The sequence below is a fragment of the Buteo buteo genome, chromosome 17 (assembly GCF_964188355.1).
Source record: "Buteo buteo chromosome 17, bButBut1.hap1.1, whole genome shotgun sequence".
NCBI classification, from domain to species: domain Eukaryota; kingdom Metazoa; phylum Chordata; class Aves; order Accipitriformes; family Accipitridae; genus Buteo; species Buteo buteo.
The window spans coordinates 5,885,659-5,908,142 of NC_134187.1; the positions used below are offsets into that span (position 1 = coordinate 5,885,659).

The 22,484-nt window shown below is 34.4% G+C and overlaps 2 protein-coding genes across 3 annotated transcripts in view; one reads left to right on the forward strand and one right to left on the reverse strand.

Moving 5' to 3' along the window:
- SUPT3H (SPT3 homolog, SAGA and STAGA complex component) overlaps positions 1-22,484 on the reverse strand; it is a 280,364-nt gene that overhangs the window by 217,276 nt on the left and 40,604 nt on the right.
- The window catches only part of RUNX2 (RUNX family transcription factor 2), a 222,432-nt gene continuing 217,121 nt past the window's right edge, over positions 17,174-22,484 (forward strand). Inside the window, exons 1-2 of one of the 2 annotated variants that reach the window (XM_075048976.1) lie at positions 17,174-17,294; positions 17,504-17,623. In XM_075048976.1, coding sequence (XP_074905077.1) covers positions 17,566-17,623 — 58 coding nt within the window. In that variant the 5' untranslated portion in view covers positions 17,174-17,294; positions 17,504-17,565. Of the gene's footprint in view, positions 17,295-17,503; positions 17,624-22,484 lie in introns of those variants that run through there. The other variant, XM_075048977.1, reaches the window with a different exon arrangement.

Here is a 22,484-nt window from a genome sequence, read left to right on the forward strand (position 1 = left end):
TCAAAATATTCACACTGCTACAGTTAATCAAATTTTTAAAAAGTAACAGCATTCTGGCAAAATCAAAATTAATTTGCTATTTAAGAGAAGGTTGTGTTTGGGGTGGTTGTTAGGTTTGGGTTTTGGTTTGGTTTGTTTTTTTGGTTTTTTATTAGTCTTATACTATTACCAGTAATGTCAGACACTTAAAAGGTGCATAAAGTCTATGGATCGAAATAAATGTTATTTTCCTTTTAAACAAGAAAGAGAATAGTTTCACCTCAAATGTCCTCCTCAGTCACATTGTAATGCCAGTCCACTTTCACCGAATATACAGATAAGCATGCATGTACACTGCGTTGGCTATCCCCCAAAAGGTTGTCATACAACGAAAATTTCATCTTGGCATCCAGCTCTGTAAAGTAATGTGTCATAATATAAAAATACATTTGACAATTGCTGACCTGAATTTTCAGTGTCACTTGAAAAAAATCAACAGATCACCCTAAAAAGTTTTTGGGGGATGGGGGGGGTTTGCCAGTAGGAGGGGGAGAAAGTAGTCTACATTTAAGCATGCCTTACTACAGATACTCTATTTTAAATCTAAGAAATATAGATAGGAGAAGCAGTTCAATTACCTTGTTATCACATTGGTAGAACCATAGGCTTTTAAATAATCACATGGCAATGCGGAAATCAACAGTCAGGCCACAGAACTGCTACCTCACAAAACTCTTTAATGGATAAGAAAGAGGAAGGGGAAGTTAGAAATTTTTACCTACTACCTCTGGAAATAATCAGGATTCAGTGAAAACAGGACTGAGTTTTATGCAACCATTAAAGAACCACTTACAATATGTGTGGTCCTTCCGTAATCCAAAAACACGGTATCAACGCTTTTGAAGAGTTCTGAATATACTTCGGATGTGATTAGATACATTTGCACCAATCAATCTTTCAAAAGGAAGTTTTGATTTACTAGTCTACTGTGTTGAAATGTTTGAAAAAGAAAACATTAAGTGTTTGAATATAATCATCATAAATCTGTGATGATATAAGGATAAATCAGTCCAGATGGCAGTGTGATAACATTTTGTGTTTCTAATCTATAAAAAGATGTATAAAGTTCACCCTCAGGCATATATAAAAGCGTGGTTGAAATTTAAGATGATAAATGCTGGATTCAAAACTGAAATAAAAAGAAGTCTCAGGTAAGTATTTAATAACAGATACACACATTACGGTTTTAGTCTATTTTGCCTATCATGTTCGGAGTTATTATAAATTATCATCTACAAAGTTACATTTTGAAACTTTACTGAAGCTTTTTTATTATTAAGAACACCTTAAGGCTTAATTTTGTTCATACCTAAGGATGAAATGGAACCAATTTTTTGCCCAAAGGGTTTCATCAAAGCATGCTTTTAGGAAATAAAGTAGGATAATAGTAAATACACAAGTGAATGTCTCCCAGAAGTCAGTCATTTTAGAGAAGTTAATAGAATTTTAGTAGGCTTAATACCATGGGTATTCACATAGATTTCAATTGGGCCATTTCCTTCAGAAAAGGACTATAAGATTAAGGTCCAGATTATCAAAACCAGTATTTTTCAGATTAAGTGGTAATCCCTTTCCCATTCAAAGCCTCACTTTTATAATACACACAGCTACTGAGGGTAGTCCTGTAGCTTTCAGTACGCCAATTCTTCCAGAAAGACCAGGCAAGGTCATTAAGAAGATCAACAACTGGAGCACAAAATACCATCATTCAAAGAAAGGCTTAAAAGTGTTAACAAAATAAAGATGACATTTAAATGGGGGCAGGAGGGAATCCTGAAAATCCTCAGATTTACTACTCTGATAAAACAAAACTGGAAAATACCTTATTGTTTTAAAAATTCACAGTGAAATATTACCATTTGGATGACCAATAAATTACAAATCAAATTAATACTACTGAGGGTTATAGGCTTTTGAAAATACTTCTACAGAAGTACAGCCTATTTACCTTCAAAAGCAGAAGCAATTAAAGTTCTTAAGTTTCTGCATCCTAATTTCACCCTGCTTATTCATTTATACACTAACATCAGGTCCTTGAAGTTTGGTGACTTTTTTCCCTGTAGTAATACACTGTTACACAGTATGTAGCACTATAATCTAGACACTGTTATCAGTCTATCTATACACAAAACCTTCAGAACAGGGATCTGTACAGAGATCAAGTACTTCTATAAAGGCCAGTACTGAATTCTCAGGGAAAGCCCCTACCTGGTTTTCTCTCCAACAGACCTGAAGTTTAGCCTAAGGTTATGACTAGACAACTGTACTTTATAGCTATAGATAAGCTTCACCTCCATGATCTTCTCTTATTCTTTTTTAAGCTACTATAATTTTTGGCTTCTACAGTACCTTGTGGCAATGAATTTATGAATTCAACAATTTAATTATACACTGTTAAAAAACTACTTCCTTGTGTTCATTTTGAGCCTGCCATCTGATAATTTAATTAGGTGCCCCTAGTTTTTGTTATGAAAAAGGGAAATAATTGTTCCCATTCACTTTCTCTACATTGCTCATAATTCTAGATTTCTATCACATTCCCCTCCCAGTTGTCTCTTTCCAGGCTTTAGCATCCTGCCAGTTTAGTATCTCCTTGTACAGAATTCATTCAATTCTTTCCTAATTCTAGAATATTGTTTTTATTGTAGGGTGAGCACAACAGCAGAACTACTAGTAACACTGTTTTCCTCATATATTCTCAATTCTTTTAAAATCTGATCCGTTTTTGACAACCACTAAGCCTCACCTACTAAGCTTTGAGAGCTATCCATTGTGAACCTCAGATCTCTCTTTCTGTGAAAATAAACAGCATTTCAGCTCTGCTCATGCACATGACTTCAGGTTTATCAGCAATGGATTTCACCTATTTTATCACCCACTCAATTCTGTGAAATCTTTGGGTGGCTCTACAAAAATCAGCATTTGATTCAGTACTCTTAACTCTGTCATTAGCAAGCTTTCTTGCTTCTCCAAGATCCTTGGTAGATCTCACGAGTAACTTTGCTCTAGTGTGAAAATAAACTATTCCTACCCTTAATTTCTCATCTTTTATTTCGCTGGTATCTTGTAAAAGGATCTCTTCTTTATATCCCATAACATTTTGTAAAGCTACTGAGACACTGAAGCTACCAAAAAGCCACTAAGCAATTTACTAAAAAGATTAAAACTACTGGGGTTCCACCAAATTCCATGTCAATGTTGCAATTACTTACTTCCTAGTACTAAGAATGTGAAAACATGCAGTTTTGCAGTTCCTTTTTAGACAGGATGTTCAACAGAAATTATAAATAATTTTGTGTTGAAACAATGTGCACTATTGACATTTAATTGATAATCACTGATTTTAGATATTCATTCATTCATTCTTCCAAGAAACCTTACTTTTAATCAATAACTATAGTCATTACATAAATCCTTATTTTGTGCTATCTGCAGAACAAGCAATAATAAACTACACTGAATACTGTTTGAATAAATTAAGTAGCAATACTTGAAAACAATAAACATTTCTGCTCTTCACATATTTTTATTCAAAGCACAGAAAAAGGAGCTACATATCATGAATAGATATAAAAAAAGGGTAATCAACTCTCACATGACAACTGCATTTTGTGTTAAGCCATGAGTGATCTAAATTGAAGTTACATAAACAGAAAACTAATGCCACTGGCAAACAGCCCCGTTCTGTAACGTTCTATTTGAGAATCACTGGTTAAAGAAAAAGAGACGCTGAGCTTTGACAAAGAATGATATGGGAGATGACATCAACTTCTTTCGGCAAATGAGCTCAGCGTGCCAGCTAGCTGACAAATTAGCTTCTAAAAACCACTAACAGTAGCTTACAAAGTCACAGCTGTTATCCTGTTTTGAACAACAAAATGTTGATCTCAGTTGAAATGTCTAGTTTTACAGAAGATTTGTAAGTGCCCTGATTTATTTTTTTAAAAAAAAAACCAAAGCAATAAGTTATACTGAGAAAAGCACAAAGGATAGGCAATGACTGTACTCTGATGACTCCATGGTGATGTTTAATAGATAAGATTAAGTATAACACTTGTTTATGTCCTGTACCCTACTTGAATTTAGAAAAAAAAAAAATCCCTTGTTACAGGCTCAGTAGCAACATAAATCTACAAATATGGAGGTACCATAGTCACTAGCAATTTCTTTACCTAACTCGAGCAGTTGCCAGGATATTGACTTTGATAGTGGGAAGAAATGCATCAGAAAAACTGGCATCAGAAAACTTGTAGGAGATTCCATCAAGGGAGTTAAATCAATTGAAAGATGCTAATACTCTACTAAACAAATATTCTACAATGCTGACTGGCAGACAAAGTCAAAAAAAAAAACCCAACCTCAAAATATTACTTAGCACTTCAACTATTTAAGTAGTGTAAATCTTCACTTTTATAGTAAAATATCAGGCAGTCTTCTCTATTTCTCAGAGTTACAGGGAACTAAAAACTCTATTAAAAACAGAAACAAACTCAGTCTTAATGTTGGTACTCCTATGACCTTCACCATTGGTATCTGAACATCAAATGACATAAATTAAATTTACTGACTTAAAAAAAAAACAAAACCACCCTATCATTCCCATTTTACAGACGACAAACTGAAGGAGAGAACAATTTACCTAACTTCCTGAAGGTTCAAAGAGAAGTCTGTGGTTCAGCCCCATAGCTAAACTCACCTCTCAAGCACCAGACTACAGCCCTTTGCCACTACAGCATTCTCTCTGCTTTTTTAAAGTTTTTTTAACTCCATAAAATTGCAATAACTTCAGCATAATCAATCCCAATTTATGGTAAATGAAAGGAATAATCAAGCCAAGACAGATGCATGCCAAGGTCAAGCGACTAGCCCAAAGCCAACAAAAACCCACTGGTCAAAGCCTGGATTGAAACTTCTAAGATCCTATGTTTAGACATCTAATAAAGAACTTTATTTAACAATGCTACATAAGGCCTGTTTCTATCAACATATTTTTGTATTTTTTCATCTTTAACTAAAGTAGAGATAGTATAATAATGAACTAAATAAGACTGCAAGCATGTTAAGAGCTGAAAACAACCATGTATTTTCAACAGCAAATCTAGTACTTATTTTGGAACAGGTACTACCAACTCCCAAATTCAGACCCAGAATTGGTCTGTCTCCCTTATGTACTTGTAAAACAGAAATTAACTTGTTTACCTCCTAAACAAGTGTGAAGGAGGATGGAAGAAGCTAATAGTTATTATCTGAAAACATAAAACACAGCAAGTTCCATTAACAAATAGCCTGTTTGTTAACAAAGTGAAAAGCAACAATACAGAAGACATAAGAAACATTCTTCTCCTTATTTTCTTAGTTCTCTCTATTTCCACAGAAATATGAGAATTCTGGAAAAGAAAAATTATGCTGTACAGACTTCTATACAGCCATCAAAAGAAATGCAAAAAAAGAAAAAAGGTGGATACAAAGTATAATGATCTTTCCACAGTCTCAGAGAAAGAGTGGCTTTGTTGTTTATAGAATTCTGTCCTTAATATTTCAGCCACTCCCCACCCCAATTTCACAGATCAGTAACTTGCAAATGAAAAAAAAATTACATCAGAGTCCCTAGGAGTTATTTTAAATATTCTACTTCTCACTAAACCAAATACTTTTGAGTTTCTTAATCAAACATCTCAAAGTAAGACTGGTAAAATGAATCCATGCCTCTTGACAGTACATCAGTGTCCTAAACAGTGAAGCATCTTTTTGATTCTTTATCTGCGTACAGCTTAGTTCAAACGCAACTCCTGTACATGAAATATGTCAAATCAAGATGTCAGTGTTGGCATGAAAGCTGCTGAAATAATCAGATCCTTAAAAATTTTTTTAAGCAAGACACAAACCGTTCAGATGGAAACATCATCTCGGGACCCATCAGCTTACCTCACCTTGCCCTGTTTTACACTGAAGGGGACCACAGGGAACATTGTCGTCATCTACCCATGAGCCACCTGCAAGTTATCCAACAACCTACATGGCCAATGTGTCAGGAGTTTAGGCCACAAGAAGATTCTGGTGTTCAGCTGAAGGAGACTCACAGCCTCAATCTATTACTTCCAGTGTTGTGATGAAACCATTTGGTCTCCCTGAAGCTACCCACTGGAACCTATAAAAAGTTGCATATGTTCTTGACCATAAAAGTAGACATGCTGAGTTCCAAATTGTTAATTTTATGTTTGAAGAACACATACAATGAAGCTCATCTATATACAAGAATAAAGAAACATCATACTAGATCAGAACAACACTCCATCTAACCACGCTCCCTTTCGGGAAGTGATCAATAATTATCCATTCCTTGTTTAAACCATGGTATTTGATTTGTAAAAGCCCATACATCCATCACTGAAAAAATGAGTTGTTTAAACTTAAAGATGTTTAGATAAAGCTAAGCACTTTCACAAAAAGTACACCCTAGTTGTGTACTGTACAGTGACTGAGAAGTTTGGGTTTTAATTTGGTTTTTATTTTTTAAATTTTATTCTCTCTGTACCTCCACTAAACTATGTATCTGATATAGAGAATAATGTATTTCTCCCAAGAGTACTGTGAAGAAAAAAAAATAATTAATATTTGTTAAGTACTCTCATAGTGTGACGTGCCACAAAAGAGCACATGAAAGTTAGTAATTCTTCATAGTAGAGTTTGAATACTGTGCAGGAAAGATGGCAGACAGCCATCTAATGAGCAATGAGTGGTAAAAAGAAAATCACTGAATAACACTCTGAAGTGAGCAGTATTCATTCCATGCAAAGAATGAGTCAGGAGTTCTAGGGATGAAAAAAAAAAAAGCCATCAATTAACACTATTATAATGTACCAGATACAATGGGGCTGTACTAAGGATCACTGGAAACCTTAATTCTAGCATAGCTAGTTAGTTAGAATCATAGCCAGTTTCATCAACTTATTCTTCCAGTGTAGAGTTCAGCTAAACTTACTTTTTTTTAGCAGAGGAGCACAGATTTAAGGGGGGGACGGGGAATGGGGTGGGGGACAAAACAAAAAAAAAAAAAAACAAAACTATCAGTTGGGAATAGTTCTATTTGCAAGTTCTTCAGATTTCACCTCTAAATTAGAAGGCAATCTCATAGGAAATCTTTACCATTTTAGCTGCATATCTGTCATATGTCCAATCTAGAAATAGTTACTAACGAGAGTTGAAAAGAAAAGCACTCAAAGAATTAGTGTTCTGTAAAATTCATGAATTCTAAAAATGTGTCTGGGCATAATACTGTCATGTAATGAATGCCTGACTCTTTCAGTTTATTTCAGTTATTCATAAGGAAAAGTAAGCTTGAATTACTGTAGCTCCTATACACAGATAAAACAGATATTTTTCCACCCACATTAGAAAATGAGAAGATTGAATTGCATTCAGTTATGAATTGGATTTGTTCTTCAATTAAAAGAGAAGAAAAATAAATCATACCGAAGCTAAATGACAAACCAAATGCTATTCCATTGTAATTTTGTCCAAAAGACAACTAAATTTGTTATTTCTTCAACTCTTTGATCATTATGTTTAGCTTGTAAAGATGCCACTTACTACTGCAAATACTCCATTTCTGAACAGACTGGTATCATTTTTCCTGAAACTGAAATATAAACATTCTGCTGCAGAGCTACTTCAAACCCACACTGGGCAAAACTGGACTTAAAAAGCAAGAAAACATTTAGATTTTCATAAAAAATAAAAATAATAAAAAAAGACTTTGAAGAAAAGAACAATTACAAATCTTACAGAATGAGCAGGATAAAGATGGCAAAATAAAATTGCATATTCTTCATATTCTGCCTTATTCCCAAACCCCAAGAGTTACTGAAATTTCTTCTTAAAATAAGATAAACTCCACCCATACAGATGTAAAGGCACAAAATGTGAAAGATAAAGTTTAGCTCATTTTACACTTTATAGAGAATACAGTTATTTCTGAGGGCCCCAACCGTAAAGCCTGTGCCATGAGAACGAACTCTGGCTCACGAAAAGCCAGCCTTCCTTTAGCATTGGGGTTTTTGGCAAAGCAGCAAAGCGCCCAGAGCACTGCTTGATCTTACAAAATGGTCTGGTAGCATCAATCTGTACATCCCCAAGGGTTCCCCAAGCACATGGAGAAGCCTGGCTACAAGGACCTGCTCTGGCAGCACGATTACAGAGTATGAAATCCAAAGGAGATGAACGTCACAGGGGATGTAACTCTTGTAACTGACCTCATCTAATGGATTTTAGTACAAAGTAAGTGTTATAGGACTTAATCTACAATGTAGATCCCACACCCCTAAAATACAGCTTTCTTTAAAATACCAAGCTTATGAAGTACAAAGAAATTTTATTACTCCACGCAAATATTAACAAATCAATATGCTCTTTAATATGCAAGTACGTGAAACAGATTTGTTTGATCCTTGAACAAATTTTCAGAGTGATAACCTTGAGTCCGAAGTTTTTTCAGGCCCAGAACAACTCAAAAACACCACTCCAGAAGCAGAATGCTCTCAGGAAGGGGATTTAGAAAATACTAGAGAAGACTCTTTATTTTTCAGCCTGGATTAATTTGTGACTATGCTGCCAAATTTTCCAACAAAACTGGTTTTTAGTGCTTCTGTGCTAACATACTCCTATTCCAATCACTAACAAGGAATTTGGCTGTACAGTTCCAAAAGCAATTTGAGTACTAAGTACCGATTCATTTCTATAACCTGGCCTCATAGATGATGTAATCAGTAGGCAATACTCAATAGTCTTTAGGCTGTCCACCATCATCTTTTTATGCCATAACGCAGAAGTTCATCCTGCTTAGCACCTTTGACCCCTGACAGTACATAGAGTCAAGTGGCAGACCCAGAACCTGCATTTGCTCTTGAAATGGAAACAAAACAATTGACTTTGGTTACAGGCTGGGTCTCCAACTTAAAAGCACTACTCCACATAGCTAATTGGTTTGGGTGCTTACTAGATACTTCCCTCATGCAGCTAATGACTATACGCAGTGGTGTATCTTCGTAGAACAGATTATTATTTACCCATGTAAACTGGACAGAAATAAATGGTTAAAGTAATAAAATACCTAAGTATTAAAAAACAAATAGCATAGATACGGTCTTATCCACACAGAACATTTCCTCAAAGCTTGCATTATTTATCTTAGAAGTTATAGGTCTGGATTCTGGCAACCAAACCACAGAGTCACTCTGAAGAAAAAAAAAAAAAACAAGGAAAAAAAAAACCAAGCCCTGCTTCCTCACTTTTGGGGTTGGAAGGTCAGAGGAGGAGGTGTGAGTGGAAGAAATGATTGTAATTCATTTTTCTATTTTTTTTTTAATTCAGTACCACTATTCATTCAGTTAAGTAGTCTGTTACTCAGAGCAGGACAAAAAAAAAAAATCTTAAGAAGAACTGACACCTGCTTATCTGAACATCAGTGAATGGACTATCTATAAATACTGCCTGCTTTCTCCTTCAGATGTGAAAAATCAACCAGCCAACTCTCCAGCACAGAACACATCGCACACTGGAAATTTAATACAAACATCTCCCATACTCTTCCCAACCACACTTAAGTTTGATTCTCTTCTATTATTCTTTAGGCATACCTATACAGGCCATTTTAACTGCTATGCAGAGACAGCCTAATTCACTCCAAATGAGCTCAACACTTCACTGAACACAGCTAGGCTGCTTCCAGTATCCAAACTGCCTATTTCAGAACAAACCGAGTTTCATTTTGCCTGGGAGATTGGAGGGCAATTTTCTCCTAGGTATGCCATGAAAAGGGGCACATGTTTTTGTTCTTCATCCTGTTTCAGTGTCTTCATTTCTCCTCACCTTCAGTATTCCTTCTCTATAAAATGGGAACCATACTGTTAAAAAAGAAACTCATTAAAAAACAAGTTTTTCTTTTTAACTCTCCTCCTTCCAATTTTATTCCTTCCAATCTCCTCTCATCCTCTTTTCAACTCTTTTTCTCAGGAATGATCTTCAGATCTCTTCTCCAACAAAAAAACACAATACATTTTTAATTACAAAGGAGAGCTTGGACTGTTGACAAGCTGTGGAAAAGAAGTAGATCCAGGTACTAAATACTTTAAAAAGAAATTAAAAACTACATGGAGACATAAATGGGCGAAAGGATGAAACTACCTCATTTTACTATTTTTTTTTCTAAAAAAAAAACTGTTTACAGACTGAGGATCTCAAACTTCTGTAAATGTCATAAACAGCACAGAAATATTTCAACTTGCCTTCATTGCATACAGAAATGTTACAGGGTTGGAGTTTTTCAAAAAATACAGAGAAGCAACTGTGATGATCAGGCATCACACTCAAGTTCAAGCAGATAACAAGACCAGTCCATTGCACACAAATAACTCACACTCTTCATACTAGAATATGTGGAGAAAGTTAATAATAAAAGGAACTACTCTCCCTTCTCCACGAAGTTCTTCAAATCACTCTTTTATTGCAGTTCATTATATGGGGTTTTTCCCCTCCCTCTTTTTCATACTTTTCTCTAAATGGCTAGCTGCATATATTTAATTGTATACTCCTCAGGGCAGTGACTATTTCCTTAATTGTCTGTAAAGTTCGCTGCTATAAACAACGGTACTATGCAATGTTAAGTAATAAAAAGTGAGTAATGTTTTGTTGAGAAACAGTCATGCATTAATTATGCAAGATAATCTGGAAAATACAGAAGCAGGGAAAAAAGCATGTCATTATGAATCTATAACTTTAAAGCATCCCTACCCAATGAATGGTTTATGATATTCCATTTCAGTATTATGTTTAATTTCTCTTGGGTTATTTAAAAAACATCTGTTCTGAAAGTTACCAAATGGGTATTGTTTACTCAGAAATTCTACAGGGTGCAACCCCCTTCTATACTGTCAGTTAAACATACAATATTTTAAACACACATTATGGAGCCAACTGTTGAAGCAGACACTTAGAACGCAAAGAATATTCTACACATTAAAATACACATGAAAAATACTGTCCAGGAGTTATAACATAAATCAAATACAGATTCTAAATTCAGTATTTAATAACTACGCAATTTAAAAAAAAAAACATTTCGTTTTTATTACTTAGTGAACTAATTTCATGTCTTAAATCTACATTGCTGCAAACTTATACAAGCACAGAAGCTACTGAAACTGGTATAATTTTAAAAGCAAAAGCAATTTTTTTATTGCTGAACTATGCCCCTGAAAATGGGGTTTAATATAAAAACACTGACACCAAATCTGAAAAGCGTGAATACTCTGTTTTAATATTTTTAAAAATCTGTTCTCTAATCTTGACTGAGGTTTGAAAGTAGCAACTCTGTATTTTTCCAGTGTAAATGTTGTGCAAAAGCTTTACAAACATAGATCTAAATCTGCAATTGCCATTACTAAAATAAATGAAAAATCTATAAGCAGCAGTGAAACTGGCATGCAAATAAAAGAACTGTCAAGACATATATTGCCTAAAAATAAGCTTACAATAACTATTTTAAAGACTGTGTGTGGTCTTACCCATATATTTTGGCAAGATGCACTTTCTCCAACCACAGCTAGATTCATCCAAAAGCAGTGGCACTGGAGAGTCTCTGTCTCACCTGTCAAACTTGAAGAACGTTGTTCAGCAGACCACCATGAGTCCATGGATAGGATCCACAGCACTACAGCAGCTGTTCTTGATAAGTGTTCTCTAACTATAGAGGCAAATGCTTCAAAAACGTTCTGTGAGAGGATCACCCTTAATATACGTGCATTTAAAACCAAACAGAAACAAAAACATATCTAGAACAAGACTTTCAGGACATTTATGGCAGAGCAGGATCAGTGACTTCATACATATCTCTGATATTTGGAAACACTCACTGAAGATTCAAGTCTATTAAATTTACCTTAGAATTTACCTAAATTTATTTACCCCTCAGAAATTATTACACTCTTCACATTGCAGGCAATCAAATAAAACAACTAGAACCCTTAAATCTTCACATAATCTATGAAGATGAACTTTCTTCTTCTCAGATCCTTTCCCACATGTGACATGGAAAATATTTTCACACCAGCTACAAACAGTTAAAGTGGGAAGGAGAGGTAAAAGGCTGCTTGGCTACCATAAAGGTAAGATTCAGTGAAAATGGGATGAAGCAAGAAAAGCTGCCAGTTTTAAAAAACTACATTAAAGGATATTTTGATGACCAGAAAAATCTAAGGAGAAAGCTTATTTGAATTCTGTCTATATAAAATAACTTCAACTGTCATTAAAAAGCATATAATCATTAATTTCCAGAGCAATGTGAGTATTTTCTAAAAATAGGTCACTGCTTTTAACTACCGAGATCTGCTCTGCTTTAACTACTGGTAGCATTGTATCCTAGAAGGAAGAAAGGCTCTAGAGAGATTACTTTCACTTTTCCCTAGATATATTTAGTGTACTAACTAGCATAGTTAGGATATTATTTTTCTTTGGTTTTGTCAGTAGCATGTTTGAAATAAATTTTATTAAGTGGTAGTGTATGTAACATTGCATTGTGGGTAGCAGTTTCCTGCCTTAACCTAGCCACATCCTCAGCTGTTATATGAGACAAGTTTCCCATATTTTCTGCAAGTTGACTTAAAAAAAAAAAAGAAAAACGAAAAAAAAACCAGACAGGAGAAAATAGCTAGAAGGTTAGGATGATCTCAAACAGCATATATTGACTGTTTAGAATGCGTGCATCTAATCAAAAGGGCTTTTTTCTCAATTACTGTACAGTCTACAAGATATGTATTTGAGGAACACAAGAAAATTAACACTTGTCAGAAAAAATGTCTGAGCACCAAGAATATCAAGATGAGACATATTTGACCATTAAGATGTAGCCCCTTATTCAAAGCCTGATCAGGGGTTAGATTATTTCACTGGAGAATATCTTTTCTATTTTATGAAGAAGTGAGAGAGCTGGCAACTCAAGATGAATGAAAACAATTTATTACTACTTGCTATTATATGATGTACTCACTGGTTAACAGAAGATGACCATCCTTTAAATTTAAATAACAGTTCAGTTTAAGGTTTAATTTGATCTTCAGTAGCCTGATTCCACTGTACAGAAAACAGACAACATTTGTTTACACTAGAAATGTAACAGCATTTTTTTCCCCCCCCTCTATATGCTTAGTGGTTCCAGGCACTGTCTACTTCAAACCATATCTTACTTAGAAAAAGATTATAAGGCAGAGAAAGAAAGTCATAAAAAGGCAGCAGTAAAACTCAGATGTTCAATGCTACTCTTTGCAGACACCAATAAGTAGCATTTTAAAATTAAGGACTGCTAAAATTATTTTTAAAATTGTAACAGCAAGGTTAACAGGCAGTTTTAACTTTTGCTTTAACAGATTAGTATATATGTGATATCAGCATACTTGAAGCTGTTGCAGCGATGTTGGAAATTAGAAGTCTACAAGATACCCAAGTCTAGCAACAAAACTTCCATAAAATGTGCAAATATTTTAAATCAAACAGTACATTAAATATGTTAGCTAAGAACCATCAGAAAACACAGTACTATCCCTCTAAAAATTATCATTACTTCCGAGTTACGAAAAACAGATTCAAGGAGAGAGACTTCACTCCTTAAAACAAACAACAAAAACAAACAAACAAAAATATTGCTCTAGTGGAAACAGATACGTTAATAACACCTACAATTAATACCTGCATGTGAGGAAACTGCATTAGGACTTTATTATAAAAATCAGCATCTTGTTAGAGTATATATTGTAAAACTTGTAAGTGGAATTTAACACGTTTCTCATCATACTGCTTAAGCAGAATATTTATATCTCTCCAGTTGTAGCATAGAAACAAACATTTAAGTACAAATAAACTTTCAACAGGGTATCATACTGTTTATACACTGTATGAACTTTGAGTGGCATAAGGCAAAATGTTTGGAAATAAAGCATGGCTTAAAAGTTTCAAAACACATTTCCAAAAAGTGAAAGATGTAATTATCTTTTAGTGTTGCATTACAATTGACTTTAAATAAGATTTCATTTGTCGTCAAAGATCAAGCTCATAGTTTACCATAGAAATTCCTCAGTATAATACTTCCTTTGTAAGTGTAATTGTGACTTAAAGCATCCCCTATGGAACATGTAAGTTAACTTCAAATTTTGTAGATCTACCTTTTAAACAAAAGGCTGTCAAGTGTAAGTCTGCAATCAAGACACTAGTTTATACAGTGGATTTTCAGGATTCATGCATCTGCTTCACTAGAAGTGCAAACTATACTGAAAGAAGCCATCATTTTCACAGGAATAAGGTCTGCAGAGAGTTCAGCTTTATAATGTCTCTATACTAAAAAACGTAGCATTTTTTTCCACTGACAGTTTCTGCAGACTACATCTAGATTACTCAGTTAAACTATTTGTTTTTCTGCTTTTAATGGATTTTGTCTTACTAGATGAAGACTTCACTATAGCGGTCTTGATCTTGACAGCACAGGTGAAAAAGTATGTACAGTAAAAAAGAAATCTTATAAAGGTATCATATCAAAACACAGTAACAAAGTTATTCTCTAACTTTGTGTACACAAGTGAAAGCATTAAAAAGCCATTCCAGAGAAAGCCTGAGCACAGCATTTCAATGCAATAAATTTTAAAATTCAGACTTTGTAGGAAGTTCAATATTCTAATATTAAAGATGAGACTAAGAATAAATTCTGGAATTAAAAAAAAAAAAATCAAACAACTGCGTTCATAAGAATGAAAATAAGTACTTAAGATCAAGACATGAGTCACCTTCTATATAAAAATAGTGGATCTACCTACCATCAAATAGAAGTTGATAAATAGCTTCAATGCATAACTGTAGTTGAAGAAACATTGTGCTTACAATTAAGAGTTCCACAAATAACGGAGGCAGCAACCCCCATAGGCTTTTGCTGCATCAAAAGTTGATTAAAACTGTAATGCACACAAACATATTTTGTTTATATGAAAAGATTACCATTCTTTCCATCATTTTTATACTCTTTTTTCCATTGATGTTCTTAACCATACTGTGAAAATATAAAGAAATAAAAGCAATCCATCATTAGGAGAATTAAGTATCACCCTTCCTTTTATGAGACGAGCGATTTGCAGAATACTCCTTTTTCATTTTACACTAGAATTCTATAAATTTGGCAAAATCTAATAACCTTCCAAGTACTGAATTAGGAAATGCCATTTATCTTACAATATATATTATGAGAGTAGTTTTTATGAAGAGGGTTTTCTGTTGCTTTGATAAATATATAAAAAAAATAAAAACACAATCTGTAATTTTTACTGAAATCTCCTTTGCCATTTCCTCTCCATCCTCGCAAAACAGAGAACCTGCTCTCTATCCACACCTCCAGCTATTCATCTCACATCACTCCTAGCCAAGTTCTTACTGGGAAAGCTGAGGACAAAGAGAAAAATAAAAAAGGAAGGATGGCAGCTTCAAAGATATGTATTTTATTTTAAAAATAAAAGTTGAACAATATCTAGAAAATGTTTTACACAATTCTTCTGCTCCCAAAAACATATATATGACAAAGAAAAAATTTAAAAATCACTCAGCTAAGCTAAAAAAATACAGTACATCTGTGATACAATCAGGCTAATAAGAAAAGTTCTAGACATAATGTCCAAAGAGGCAAAAAATAAGATACTTTCTCAAAGATGTTTCCAATTTTGTTCTGAATCTGAGTGAGCAAATCAAGGCTACTAATACACACTGTCTGTGCACATTATTCCTTACTACACACAGCATTTTGCAATTTATTTCAAAGCTTCTATTATAAACAAAAAAATACTGCTTTTGTTAACCCACTCCGTACTGGTACAGTAAAGGCTTATATTACACAATCAAAGTCAAAGTTACAATATGTTAAGTATATAAAAAGTATTATACACACATGCACACATATGATATTAAGTATTTAAATCTTACATATGCATCAAATTTATGTTTCATTTTAAAACTAAGTGTTAACATTAACTGGTGAATAAAGTTATTTATAGTCTCCCCAAAAGTCTAAGACTGTTCTATTTCTCTTAAACAGTGAAACTATAATAAGCAATTAGTGTAAGCACAATCAAAACCTCCCAACTCTCACAGTTCATTCTGCTATACAACGTCTACATAAATCCTAGCAATACCAGTATTCAAAAGCATCACTTAGACTGCAGTATACAACTAGTTATGATATCGAAATGACATATTTTGCCCCAAATATAAAAGAAAAATAATTGCCCTTAATTTGCATTACATAAAACTGCCAAGTAGTTTTGAAGGCATGTAAAGCAAGGCAGACATGATTTAAGATTTGCAAAGGAATCCCCAGACTAACACTTCTGTGACAGCCAATTACAGTAAAAAACACAACCCCAACAAGCAGTCTGCTACTAGACCTTAGGAAAGGTAAAGTTTCTTACAATGAGTTACAGATTCACAAGTATAGGAAGACAAGGAGAAAAAGTAAAACAGAAGGAATCCAGCCACCCAGCAAATATGAAGCAGACCCAAGATCGTGATACAATCCAAAGATGTAAATTATTGTAAATCATCACTGTTGTTCAGAATTTCACACAGCCACTTGTGCCAATTTTGCTCACTTTTCCACAGACACAATAATGAAGTAGGGAGAGGGAAGGGGAGGGAAAAAAAAAAGAAAAAAAAAAGGAGGGGGGAAGAAGAGTGGAGGGAACCTGAACTGAGAGTACAAATAAAGTTCTGCTGTCCATATGCTTTAACTGTACAGAAGTTTGGACTCTTACAGCATTTTGTACTCTCTCCAAATCCTCATGAGTCACAAAAATTAAAAAGCTATATCCTTCTGGATGCCAGGAAGAGCCTTACCACGGGCCTTTTGTCAAAATAAAAAAAAAAAAAAAAGGGAAAAAAGAAAAGGAAAAAAAAGGGGAGAGAGAAAGAAAAAGCCACAGTGTAGGCAGTCCTACTTGGAGTCCTCTGATGTCACAGCCACATGACTCGCTCGCTCCAGTAACAGTGCTTGCAAAAAAAAGGAGTTTTAAAGCTTTTGCTTTTTTGGATTGTGTGAATGCTTCATTCGCCTCACAAACAACCACAGAACCACAAGTGCGGTGCAAACTTTCTCCAGGAGGACAGCAAAGAAGTCTCTGGTTTTTAAATGGTTAATCTCCGCAGGTCACTACCAGCCACTGAGACCAACAGAGTCAGTAAGTGCTCTCTAACCACAGTCTATGCAGTAATAGTAGGTCCTTCAAATATTTGCTCATTCTCTTTTTTTTTTGTTTTGTTTCCTTGCTTTTCACATGTTACCAGTGCTACACAATTTTTTGACAGGGAAAAAACCAACTATAGAGTCTATGCAATCCAGGAACACTGTAAAACTAAAACAAGGTTTGGCTATGGTTTGTGTTTTCAGTTTGAGGATCCAAGAAGTATTTACACCAGAAGGTGAAAGCTCTGCGTGAACCGAGAGGGACTATGGCATCAAACAGCCTGTTCAGTTCAGTGACACCATGTCAGCAAAACTTCTTTTGGGGTAAGTACTGCAATATTTGAGCTTCTGTTTTCCGTTGTCAGGAGTTTTCTTACTTTTAACAATGCTGGTTATAGCCCTCTAAGCAAAAACTTGCTGATGGGATGTTAGGGTGTTAAAATAGCATACCTGGTTTGAGGGGGGGGGGGGCGGGGGGGAGTCCTAAAGAACTTCTGCAGATTTATGAACAAATTTGTTAGCTGACAAGCTGAGCAAAATGAAGTCGGTGGCTTAGTCCTTAGTGTTTGACAGCAGGTGTGCTCAGCTGTCACCTGGGTCAAGGCGTAGCTACAGAAATTTGGAAGAGTCTGATGGGGTCTAGTATAATGTTTAAAATTATGTTAGGGAAAAAGATAAAGTATTCAGTGAGTTAATCAACAACAGCACAGAATATCTTATTCAGAACTCTGGTGTAAAGCGTAACACTCTTAGATGTATCCACCATGACTGGTTAACAAAAGATATTGTACAGAAACTGAACTTATATGATTTAAAACTGCTTGCTCTCTAAACCTGATGAAAATGAGTAGCATGTAGCACATAGCAGCCTATCCTACCCATAATTGCCCCAGACACCTTATTTTAAAGCATATTTATCAGATGAAGTTATCAGTGTAAATCTGCAGTTCTCTAGTCCTTTGTTGCCCTCATTTCACAGCAAAGCACGTTTGATAATATATTCATTTGTAAAAGCAAATTCTTCTCGTTACGCTTATTACGAACAAGGCAAAACATTCATGCATAAAAACATTAAGCTATGAAATAAAAAATACATGATTTAACATGCTGATGAATTTAAGCTTTAATTGAAAGTGGGACTTAAAAAACTCTGTAGAAGAGCACTGCCAAATATTTACTTCAATATTCTGAACTGTAAACACAGATTCCTTTAAGAAATCATATATGTATACTGAGGTAATTATATATATGCACTGCATACATACATGCCCATAAAAATCATAAATATGCTATAAAATTGCACCTCTATCATTGCTTACTTTGAAAAGCTTCTTCCTCTCAGATACAGTCTCAAAATCAGTACAGAGCACCTCACTCACAAAATGATAAAACTGAATATGACTTTAAGTGATTTAGCTGCAAGTAAAGTTATATTTTAAAGCGTGTTGGAAATGCTGTGCTCTAGTCATCTTTGATGATTAGTAAGAAGTATATTCAATATTTTTTTTCAAAGCATCTTTTACTGAGACAGATCAGGAAGAATTACTGAAAATTCTGAAAGATCAAGAAAAAAAATTCTAAAAACTTACAAGATTTTCCTAATGGTGTCCATCATGTCGAAACTATGTTGGGACCGTAGCTAAACCTATTTCTTTTCCTCCCTTGCCCCCCTTCTAAGAAAAACAACAATGCTAGAACCATTTTCAGTATATACATCCCAATTAAACTTGTATTGTAATGAACTGATGACTGGAGTTCCTTTTACCCCTCCTACTTCACACGCTTTGACTGGTTCCCAGTTAAACACATGAATAAGCTATAAGACCGTGTGTAGGAAAAGAAATGAAGAATAGCTTCTTCTAGAAGAGACACCAATTTAATTTATGATCTACAGATAACAGAAGAGATAACATAACCTGTGACTGGTCATGTAGCTAGTATACACTGAATACTGAGCTGAAATACTAATGCAAAACTGGTAAGCAGCTTTTCCACTGAAACTGCTGTCTTAATGAAGCACAGCAGAAGCGTAGCCAGACCACATTATCCCAGTGTTTACAACAGGAAATACAGTTTACATGTATAGGGACTTTCTTTTGCTTTTACTTCCAAAAGAGATTAGAAGAAATTTAGTTGGCTAAAATTATCAAAACATGGAGTGCTGACTGCTTAATTCATCTACTTTTGATCATTCCTAAAGCGAGTGAGAAGTACTGTAACGTGAATAATACTTTTCCCCAAACTTTACTAAATAGACTTGGGTACACAAATTTCACTTTGGACATGAACAATGGATGCAAGAAACTACAAAATCTCATCAACTCTATCAATATGTAAGCAATATATCTTCAGCTAAAAACAAAACTAAAAAAAACACCTTTATAAAAAGACAACAGAGTATATTTTAAAAAGAACAAAAGCCAGAAGACCCAGGTTACTCATGAATTTGCCATTTCCTAGCAACGGCCAGCAGTATGGCAAAACGCACGATCTCTTCCTCCTTTCTGTACTGTCTGTATCTCCTTCTACTCCCATCTCCACCTTGTTCCTCTCAGGACTGTTGAATTTAATTATGTTTCTCCAAGAATTAACGGATGAAATGTAATGACGAGTAATAATAGGGAATGAAAACAGCGCTATATTGGTTAACACGCACGGTTGCTAATCTATGCCATTAACCATATTTCTGAAAACCCTTATTTCACTTATTTTTGTCTACATGTTTTTGACCTCATATAAAAGGGAAAAACAAGAGTAGTGAAGGGGAAGGAACCTTTCCTAACTAATGCAAACACATATATTCCTCTGCAATTTAGTAGAATTGAATTAACCAGATGCTATGTTTTATATCCAGTGTATTTCTACTTTATGCTAGTTATACACAGGTTTTGACTGCATCATGCCGACATATTAAAAAGCTTAAGAAGGTTTACAAGTGCATTCATTTCAGTCAGCAAAGGATATTCTATTCACATCTATATCATTTAAAGAAAAAAAGGCTCAAAATAAACACTATGCAAAAAAATCCAAACTGCATATTTATTAGAAAATTTGGTAAATATTGTTTATACAAGGTATTTCAGAGAATGAAATACTTTTGAAATGACTCCCACAACAGTTACAATTTAAAAAAAAAAAGGCGTTTTCAAATACTTTCTGTGCATTTTTATAAGAGGATTTCACTGAAGAAAGTAAAATAGATCAAAATTTGGCTGATAATTTAATCAATTATTTCACATGTAACTTTTGGAAGCTGATCCCAATAGACAGACATGGTAAATCTAAATGAAAGTCTTCAAGTTAACAACAAAAAGTTTACCCTGCTTATATTAAAACACTCCTCAGTATCTCCTCATTTATTCTCAAAAAAACCAAACCTTTTGTAGATTTCAATTCTCAGCTGCTTTTGTTTTTTAATCTTAGGTTTTTATTTTAATTAAGATATTGATGAGAGAAACAGAACCTTTTTGATTACCTATGTATATAAAGCAGAACTTTTCCCTATGTTCCAGCTCTGTTTAACATACTCATATAATTGTTAATGCTAAGAAAAATCTCAGGAATTACTACCCTTTCTATAAAATATAATTCAAAATACTAGGACTTAAAAAATAATAGTGAAAACTACGCAAGAATGACTATTCTCATGTGCATTAAGCAAGCTGTAAGCTTCTCACTAAGGCTTTCGGTATATGAAACCCCTAAACCACACAGAATTGCACTACACCACTTATAGGATTCTTAGGCAGCAAAATGTACTGATCTGTTTAATTATCTGTCTCAAATGAACTATTAATACCCAACATTGTTTAAATCAACTATACTGATATAAAATTTGTAAAGATCAAAATGTTCCAGTTTGTTAGAAGAACATCAAAATATTTGATGGTTAAATAAACTGGGGAGAGAAAAAAAATACCTAACTCATTAGGGACACTAAGATTTTTATCAAACATACAGGATTAATCTCTATTGAATAGGACCATTCACAAATCAAAACTTACTCTACTTCAATACTTCCATGCAGTGCTAATCAATTACAACCTTTTCTAGTTATTCAAAATCCATGTGCTTTTAATTTTATTCATTGGTGGTCTAAAATATAATATTCAGGCCAAGCTAAGTCATTCTGTATTGCAACTTTGCTTTTTTTCAATAAATATTCATCTAGAGGTTTTCTTAGAGAGAACTGCTCATATGAAGACTGTGGTAATATTTTTATACTGTACCTCCTTGTTGAAGCAAAAGGTTAGGGGTTACCTAAATACCTCAACTGTATATACAAAAAAAGGAAAAGGTAAGTATTCACATGAAAAATCCAAAGGGACTATATTATTTATTTTTGCATTTCCTATGATTAATGATGCACCAGTGCATACTTGAAAACTGAAGTCAAAATAGGGTAACACCTCAAATTCCTTTACAAACTGTACAAATATCAAACTTCCATGCTGTATTAACTACTCTACCAGAAATATTTAAAGGCTCTGCCACCCCACATTAAGAGCATAACAATAACACTGAAATTCCTCTCAAGCAGTGTGATTTCTTGGTCATGGTCAGACTAATATTAATCTTAAAATTGCACCTTATGCCTTTATTTCTCCCGAATGCTTTCAGAACACAGCTGGACTTTCTATGAAGAAAAAGCAGCTCAGAGGAGTCTTAAGTAAATAATGAACATCTAATACTGTATCCATTTAAGCATAAAGGGAAAGATAAAGCAGTAAATAATTCTTCCAAGAGATGCTAACTATACAGTGCAGACAGTTCAAAAGATCAAACAGAAGCTAGACAATAACTGTGTTTAAGGACCTGTCACACCTTGTGGCACACACTCATCAGTGCGCAGCACTAACAACAACTAAGAAGAAATACTTTCTAAAACTGTAAGTTAACTCAAGAATCTGAAAATACAAGCAAAATTTGGTATTCTTCTATGCTCAAGTCTAGCACACTCCGGTGGAAATTAAAGCAGAGAGGGAAGGGAGGAATTATCCCATGCTTGCCAGGCTGCAAAGGTGCTGAGCACCCGCATTTCTCCTGCTTGGCTACTACAGGAGCCAACAGCAGCTGTCAGTGCTGGGTCCTTCTTGAAAATTAGACCATGTGTATGTTTTACTCTATGTACCTAATAAAAATCAACATTGTGTGTTGTAGGTGATGGAGTTGGTTCTGAAAACTC